The sequence below is a fragment of the Bicyclus anynana genome, chromosome Z (assembly GCF_947172395.1).
Source record: "Bicyclus anynana chromosome Z, ilBicAnyn1.1, whole genome shotgun sequence".
In the NCBI taxonomy this organism is placed as follows: Eukaryota; Metazoa; Arthropoda; class Insecta; order Lepidoptera; family Nymphalidae; genus Bicyclus; species Bicyclus anynana.
In genome coordinates this window covers 11,918,676-11,928,114 of record NC_069110.1, presented here as the reverse complement: position 1 = coordinate 11,928,114, position 9,439 = coordinate 11,918,676, and the positions used below count along the sequence as shown (strand labels likewise).

At 36.6% G+C, this 9,439-nt stretch overlaps 1 protein-coding gene across 1 annotated transcript; it reads right to left on the bottom strand.

The window, feature by feature from the left end:
• Nucleotides 1-3,655: 3,655 nt before the first annotated feature.
• LOC128199742 (carcinine transporter-like) lies at nucleotides 3,656-8,848 on the bottom strand. The gene is made up of 4 exons (XM_052890788.1): nucleotides 8,845-8,848; nucleotides 6,691-8,401; nucleotides 4,334-4,360; nucleotides 3,656-3,668 (listed from the first exon to the last, which is right to left on the bottom strand). The coding sequence occupies exons 1-4, from the start codon at nucleotides 8,846-8,848 to the stop codon at nucleotides 3,656-3,658; spliced, it is 1,755 nt and encodes a 584-aa protein (XP_052746748.1).
• Between the last annotated feature and the right edge of the window lie 591 nt (nucleotides 8,849-9,439).

The following is a 9,439-nucleotide window of genomic DNA, read 5'->3' as shown; positions in this document are numbered from 1 at the left end:
CCACCTATTTATTATTACTACACTTTAGCTACCTAGGTAACAACATTTCAATATCTTTGCCTGAACATATTGAAATGTTGTGTTGTTGTTAAATGACATTTCAATATATTTGTTTGAAGATATTGAAATGTTGTGTTGTTTTTAAATGACATTTCAATATATTTGCTTGAGGATATTGAAATGTTGTTGCCTAGGTCAACGTAGGTAGATACATAGGTTTATTTCTTATTTGTTTAGGCAAAATCTAAATTTGTAATTGCACAAGCTTTAAAAACACACTACTTTTCTAAATCTACTTATTACAAACTTAATGAACGAATGATTTACGAATTATTAACGGCATGCGGCAAATTGCTCATAGCGCGCCCACTGTAGGGGCATAAACAGAAGAATTTACATAATATTGAGAAATAAAAACAAAATATCTATTGATTTGAACCAGGAACGCCACAAAATAATTCAGTAAATTGTAACAATTTTCGCACACAGCCTATAATTACGCGGGATGCGTGTTTTTATAGAGCGTCGGGAACAATTTGCACGAGAAAGCATTAAGAGTGTGCAATATGTAATTTGGTGGTTACAAATGGTTGTGGATCTCAGATTCTGGAAAAGTAAGGAGCCTGATATTTGAATAAATGATATTTCAAAGTGTTAGCTTCGTAATGACTATACAAAATACACAATTTGTAAAACTTTTCTCGATAGTTTATTTTGTTGAAAAATATATGTTTTGCTCATATTTTGCTTTCAATCTCAGAAAAAGCAAACTTATTTTCTTAAATTTTTGTTTTGTATAGAAAATTAGGTATATATCTGGAACATGGCCATTTTGTTTTTCGTTATGCTGTTTAATTTACTTGCAATTAAGTAAAAATGGTTTTGGCGCTCACGTCATAAAATTTGCGTCGCGCATCAATCGCTCCGTGCTTTTCACTCACGTGAAAGTTACAATTCGGCGTCTCGTTTGCGCTTCGAATTTTATCCATATCGTACCAACACGCTGCGCGCTATATTAAGTCGTCGTTAATCGTAACAATTGCACCACGTAACTCGATAAAATAACTATTCCATCTACGAGTAGGTACATAGAAGGTGGAAGCAAAATATTCGACGTTGGCGGCATTATTTTTAACGCAGATTCGAAAACTCCTGGGGCTAAAGTGTTTTCCAGATAACGGTGATAGTTGTCTAATGACGTTCATAATACGTACTACGAGTATTATCGTGAATCGCGGCAAACTTTCAAGAGTAAAACGTAGTGACACCGCTTCTAATAAGACACAGAGGTCTAGCATTCCCAGCAACCCAACTTTAAAAATAAAATTCATTTTAATGTACCTTTTGTTAGTTATGAAATATTAATTTCTTTCGAGAAATTATCTGTAGCAACACGGATAAAAGTCAGTGAGCAAGTTCATTATCATATTAATCACATCAAAGTTCGCCAAACTACATTGGAGCAGGGTGGTGGGTCTTAGCTCTAAATCCCCTCACATAAAAGGAAACCATGACTATGGAGCCCTCATTCGCTTTTATAGCGGACGTTTAAAAACGTTCAAATACAACAAATGCATTCCCAAGTATATTTGTTCGAGCATTTTCAATTTTGGGCGTCTGAAATAGCCTTCATTTACTTCATGCTATATTTGAACGTTAAAAAACACTTGTGCGAATGAGGGCTTATGGTAGCAGTGACTATTATAATACTGTTTGTATTGTTTTGTTTATTATTGGTTTTGTTGTTATATATAATTTAATACTTCGAACAGTGCGTATTGCCAGTGATGACGTATGGTTCCGAGGTTTGGTCGCTAACTATGGGCCTCATAAGAAGGCTCAGAGTCACACAGCGGGCGATGGAACGAGCTATGTTAGGAGTATCTTTGCGTGATCGAATCAGAAATGAGGAGATCCGCAGAAGAACAAAAGTCACCGACATAGCTCAACGGGTTGCGAAGCTGAAGTGGCAATGGGCGGGGCACATAGTTCGAAGAGCCGATGGACGTTGGGGTCCCAAAGTGCTGGAATGGCGACCCCGCACTAGTAAGCGCAGTGTTGGCCGACCCCCCACCAGGTGGACTGACGACATCAAGCGAGTCGCAGGGATTCGCAGGTGGCTCAGTATCGTGATGTTTGGAAGTCCCTACAAAAGGCCTATGTCCTGCAGTGGACGTCCATCGGCTGAAATGATGATTATGATAATATAATTTAAAATACTACACCAAGTGTATAAATGTACCTAGGTATATGTTCTAAGTGACAACCAAAAAACGGTTCGCGCGTTGTATGAATATTGATAAACTCCTCTCCATTTCAGAAGTACGTTCAAATTACGAGCGCATACTTTTACATGACATGTGGTTTATTATGAGTACGTGAGGTGGAAGGGCAAGCTAATAATGACAGACTTTTAAAGGAGATGTAATATTAAAAATCCTTTTCGTTTCTTAGTGATTTAGTTCTTTCATATAAAAAATATAGTTTTCATTAGCATTTCGTGGATTCACCATGCGGGTACCGTTTAAGCATTCATCATTATCATCATCATTAACAGTCGATATACGTCCACAGCTGGGCATACGCCCTTTGCATGGACTTCCAAACAATAATCGTTAATAAAAGTTGTTATCATCCAGCAGCTCCGTGCAACCCGCTTGATGTCCTCAGTCCACCTAGTGGGGGGGTCGATCAACACTGCCCTTTCCGGTGCGAGGCCGGCACGATTTAACCTTGACAGAAAAAAGTCCGTGCGGCCCTTGGGAATTGTAACTTTGGTATAGGGTGTATGTCATTTCAACTCTCATCTCTGTTCGTGGTTCGCGGTTCTTGCCTAGTCAAATTTGGTACGAGTAAGATTCTATAACACTAGCTTTGAACACCCGTTCTAATATGTAAATTGAGCCACTTTGGTATCAAAAGTGTTGCAATTAATCTCATCATCATCATTATCTCGGTGATAGAAAATTATTGTACAGAACAGTGATATAACAGTGACGTTGCCCCACCAAACGTATGATCTTAGGCTGAAAGCACATGATGCGTTGCGGCGCCGCATCGCAAAGATTTCACCGTATCAGCAGGCACACGAGCGGTGCGGCGCCGCGACATTGTTGTGTCGCAGTGGCGCCGTAGCAACGTTGGACAGTCTGTACTCTCTATCTTGGACTAATGTTATGAGTAAGTCCATATCAATATCATCTAGGTTGGTACTTATTTTTTATAACCTCAATCACAGTAAACAAAATACTCAGAAAATCGAAACGGGCGAGTTTTTTTTCATTTTATTCTTGACAAGTTAGCCCTTGACTACAATCTCACCTGATGATGCAGCCTAAGATGGAAGCGGGCTAACTTGTTAGGAGGAGATTGAAAATCCACACTCCTTTCGGTTTCTACACGACATCGTACCGGAACGCTAAATCGCTTGGCGGTACGTCTTTGCCGGTAGGGTGGTAACTAGCCACGGCCGAAGCCTTCCACCAGCCAGACCTGGACCAATTAAGAAAATCTCAATCTGCCCAGCTGGGAATCGAACCCAGGACCTCCGTTTTGTAAATCCACCGCGCATACCACTGTGCCACGGAGGCCGTTTGGCTCCTTCCTTGTGACGCATAAACAACTGAGCCAGTATAATTAGTTTATTATCTATGAACTAAGCGGTGCCGCTACGACGTCGAAACGCAATACCCAGTAACTGTCGGTGGTTACAAGTCCGGTACGGCGACGGAGCGCATCGTGTGACATGTCACAGATATTTCTATGTAAGACGACGCTCAGTCGCCGCACCGCCGATGCAACGCATCGTGTGACCCCGCTCTTACTATGCAGATTTAGATACTATGTTATCCGCTATATCCCAAAGCTACCACAAACAATACAAGTATTCACTGTACTTACGTATGGTAGGTTACATACAGTCTTTATAAAATGAAGTATGTCTGACTAGAGTTACTAGTCTGGAGTTTCATGGCATATAAACATGAAAATGATAATATTTCTATTAAATAAAGTGCCACTGGGACTCTTGGTGTATGTCAGCTAATATAGCATTACTAGCTAGCTGACCCAGCAAACGTTATTTTGCCTTATACAATTTTTTGGTGTACCCTCATTATTTTCATTCATTCATTATTATCAACCCATATTTGGCTCACTGCTGAGCTCGTTACAGAATTAGAGGGGTTAGGCCAATAGTCCACCACGCTGGCCCAATGCGGATTGGCAGACTTCACACACGCAGAGAATTATGAAAATTCTCTGGCAGGTTTCCTCACGATGTTTATCCTTAACCGTTTGAGACACGTGATATTTAATTTCTTAAAATGCACACAACTGAAAAGTTGTAGATGCATGCCCGGGATTCGCACCAAAATCCTGCGGAATGAGAGTCAGAGGTCATATCTGGGCTATTACGGCTCTTTTTTATTATATATTTAGGGTATGGAAAATATATGGTTCACAAACCTATCAGATATGCACACAAAATTTCATAAGAATCAGTCCGACTTTCGAAAGAGTTTGGTAAAACACACCGCGATACGAGAACTTTATATATTAGATTCAAGTAAAAGTGCGATCTTAAAAAGAATTACCAAGCACAGCTCGGTCACCCGGATTTAGTTTGGTTTCCTTCAAAGAATCTTATTTGGAAAGCAGATTTTCACGTGTGTCGCATTTGCCACGTTCTCCAAACATCGCTGACATAAGTAATTCAAATGTATTCAGGCAGAAAATTTGATTCGACGTAGAGTTTTAGGAGGATGCTACAGTATTTTACAACGATGTTTATATCGAATTTGTCTCTATCTCGATCTATAGTATCGTGTTAGATAGAGAGAAAAAGGATAGTATCCGAGACTTAGTTACAATGTCGGATTATCACCATCGTTCCAGAACAGCACTACAGTACAGGGTATGGTACATTATTATTATAATAATAAATACAAATATTTTGATACTCAATCACTATATTCATACATTCAGTGTTCAGATAGATTCAGTGATTGAGAAGAAGCTAGATAATCATGTGAAACAATTTAAATGGAATATTTATTCATCATCATTAACAATCCGTATTCGGCTCACAGTTGAGCACGAATTTCCTCTCAGAACTCTTATTCTGAGAAGAGATTAGAGGTTAGGCTAATAGTCCACCACGCTGGCCCAATGCGAATTGGCAGACTTCACACACATTGAGCATTAAGAAAATGACGGCTAAACCGCTGAACCGATTTGGATGAAATATAGAGTACAGATGAATTGGACCTTGGAGCAGAGCATAGGTTACTTTTTATCCCGGACAAAACCATGATTCCCGTGGACTTTGTAAAAAACAGAATTTCACGCGACTTCATACCCACCATACCATTTTTCTGCGAAAACACAATTTTTTTCATGTCACAATATGAAAAAATATGTGTTTCGATAGCTTGGTGTAGAAAGAGTGCAGAATTATGGTAGTATAGGGTATATTTAACCTACCTATTTTATATTCACTGAGTAGTAGTTTTCAAGCATTTTAATAAACGATGCAATGAAAGATTTTTCCTTGTTCTAAAAAATGTTCAATGAAATCATCAAAATGACGTCAATATCATGTCTATGTTTAATGCACACAATCTCATTTCTTGTAAACATGAGAGCCAATATTTACCTACCGTTATATATTTTGTTGTAGAAGTTACATAAGACTTTTATTGCTTAATACACAAACGTAACGCCAGAAGAGTCTTATCAGCTTAAAATTAATCTAATAATAAAACGTGATAATATAATCACATCCATCGTCTTTCCTTCAACAGAAAACATTATAAACTTACTAATTTATGTACGTGTATGTGTAAAATATGGATTTTAAAGTAAATAGTATCGTGGATTTTCTTCAAGATTTTTAATGCGGATAGGCATGCAGGTTCCCTCACGATGTTTTTTTCACCGTTTGAGACACGTGATATTTAATTTCTTAAAATGCGCACAACTGAAAAGTTGGAGGTGCATGCCCCGGACCGGATTCAAATGTCTACGCCCTCGAAATCGAAGGTAGAAGTCATATCCACTGGGCTATTACGTCTCTTAGGTATAATTATGAAAATCCAAACACTAAAAACAAACTAGTTATTAGAATCGAATCGAATGTGTTTGGCATTTTACCTATATAAAGTTTCAATAGGTATTTAAAATGCTTCGCAAATATACTAAGTTTTTCTTAGACATTTTCAGCATCAAGCAAGTGCATAATAATAAATAATCGATCGCATAAAACGTACATCTATACATTGTTTTCCACTCGTTTATACTCGTACCATTACATTCAGTGAAACCTAATAAAATCGTAAGATTTCTATGACAATACTATTTAATACAATACATATAACTTGATACACGTTTGATAAGAAAGTTATACATTTATACCAGGTACATAATACTAATAAGAAATGAAAAAATTGAAATGTATCAATTTTCTTTAATTAGTGACACCTTAATGGCTACGGTTAAATTGTATACTTATTATGACAAAATAATATTATACAGTTAATTTTTTTTAATTAAATTAATCCCTTATAGTAATGAAATTCGCCTGGGCAATTGACTATAGGTACAATTTAAGAAAAAAATAAAAAAAAGATTTGTTAAAAAAATTAAGATTAAATTTAGCGTTAATTACCTTTAACAGGTATATTTTCATTTCTAGAGTTATTTTCTTTTTTTCGTAGAAATGGTATGTCAATTAGTTTTTGGTTACTTATTAGTTCTTCTGCTTCATCAAACGTTTGAGGCATGTCTATTCCAGCCGTTTCTGGCAGTGCTAAGGCTAATAACAATCCTATTAGCGCTATGACAGCTACAACTACAAGAGGTAGCCAAGTAATATAATTTTCCAAATACACAATATATGGTGATATGACTATCCCAATATAACTGAATATGTGAACGATGGATGAACCAGATCCTCTCACTGGTGTTGGCAACATTTCAGCAGCCCATTGCATCCCTATATTGGCACACATATTTATAGCAAATCTGGATACAACAGCACATAATACTGAAGGTAAACCGTTGCTAACGAAAGCGGTTGCTATACAAAATATAAAACAAATTATAAATGAAATAATCGACATTCCCTTTCTGCCAGTTATATCTATAACAAAAGATACTATAACTGAAGAAGGAAGTTCTGTAAATGATACTAATGTAAATGATAAAAAGAAATCAAACTGTAGACCACCAATACTTCTTATTAAAGCGTCAAATACAGCTAGGCAGCACATATACTCTAAGCAAATACAAATAAACATTATTCTTAATTTAGGCCTTTTAAGAAGTACCAGAATGCTAGTACTTTCCTCTTTCTTTGCATTTAATGTAGAGTTTTTAAACTGTTCAATCAATTTTGATGGTATTTCTTTTTTATTGATTCTTGCAATTGTTAACACTTTGTCTACAGCGTCATTAATGCGTCCTTTAGAAATAAGCCACCTGGGGCTTTCAGGCATTACAAATGGTGTTAAAATAGATATCGCCATCGGAATAGATGTCGCTAAACTAATTGTTTTCCAATGTCCGCATGCTAGTGCTATCCAGGGAAGTGCTGTAGCACCTAATGTATAAAATATCGCGAAAGACAAGTTAGTTATAATAGAGCGGTATTTTGGTGCAACATATTCTAGAACTAGAAGATACGTCATCATCATACAGTTATCATATGACATACCCATAATAAATCGGCACAAAGAAAACTGAATAAAGTTTTGGGCAAATATACTAAGAATTCCCGCCACACATCCAATCATATTGCTCAAAGTTGCCGCCGGTAATCTACCAAACCGATCTGCAACCCAACCAATTACAAAGCCGCCAACTATAGATCCTGTAAAAAATATAGACTGGGCCGTCGCTTGATAGCTATTTTTGTCACAGACCCATCCCAATTCGCTTGAAATTGTTGGGTATGGTATTTCAGATCTATTAAATTCCCATCCATACTGACAAGCCTGTGTACTCCAGGTCGCATTCGGCATTTGACCCGTCTCTAATATCTCACTCCAGTTAGCAATATAAGATTTGCATTGCGAATATCCAAACCTCGTGTCAAGATCCAACGGAATTGCAAGCTTCCTTCGTTCAATGTCAGTTAAATTTTCTAGTTCAGGGATCCAGCACCAATGATTTGTTGACACTTCCGTCATAAAAAGTTGTGAAAAATAAGAGAATACACAGAATATATAAAAAGGAAATGTTGATAAAAACAGCATGACTTGGTATGGGCCAAACTCCCCGGCAGCCGATAGTAGTTCATCGTAATCGACATTTTCATTCAAGTTGGCACCGTCCTTGATGTCTTCAGTTTTATCTAATTTATTTTCACTGTCTTTACCAATTGTAACCATTTTGTTCTTGTCTTAGTAGTCTGTAGTTTAATTATTTTTTTTTTTTCTTAAGGATACACACCGCGAGTATAAGGTAAAAACGCAATCGCAGGCTGACTAGATTACCTTGTAGTGAAGATAAACGGTAGATACTCTTTTTAAAGGATCCAACACGGAGACGTAAATTATCTTATTTACATAGCCACCTGTGTATGTTTGTAATAATTATCATTTGCCAGATTTAAAGTATGTATTGTAAATACTATTACTAATCTATTTCAGTACAATACATACTGTTTTATGGAACTTCAAACAAAATGTTAGTCGTCGCCAGTCTTTTATTAGTGTAGAGAGATTATAAAATTATACTACAACGGTACAAGGTACTCGTAAGAGCAAACGCAATATATGCAGTGAATTGTGAAATACAAATGATTCATTACAAAAATATATACTAATTTTGAAAAAGGTTTACACATTTTTATTGTACCTATCAACGTCTGGCTAGTTATTTGTAACTTCAGAACCAGTGGATGAATCGGGAGAAAAGGTAGAGAATTGCCATTTTATTCATTTTATTCTGATACTAGCAGACGCCCGTGGCTTCGTGTGCTTAAACTCTTGACAAACTTGCGCGTGATCCAACTGATCTTTGATCATTAGATTACAAATTACTGCTTTAGTAAGTTTATGTAAGTAGGTAGATAGCGTAATACCTACATAATTGAAAACATTTGGAGTGTGTTCTTTTTTTTAATCTGCACCTTCCATAAATTTTAACCAGCATCTTTTTATGGAGTATAAACAAGATTTACGCTAATTTGAAACACAAATAAAAACATTAGTTACCAAAATGGTGTCAAAATTCAATTGGGAAATTTACTGCGTGACAATCTGGTACAATATGTATATTATTTTCTTAATAAAATCAACATCGATAAGAATCAAAGACCGCTATCAAAGATTGCAAACGTTGAAAAAAAAAATCAAATCGGTCCAGTAGTCTTCGAGTAATCAGGTAACGCCCATACAAAAAAAAAATACAGTCGAATTAACCTCTTCCTTTTTTT

Coding starts and splice junctions, on each gene's coding strand:
- LOC128199742 (XM_052890788.1), bottom strand. Junction 4,361..6,690: donor AAAAAAGAAAATAACTCTAG/AAATGAAAATAT, acceptor TGGTGCGAATCC/CGGGCATGCATCTACAACTT.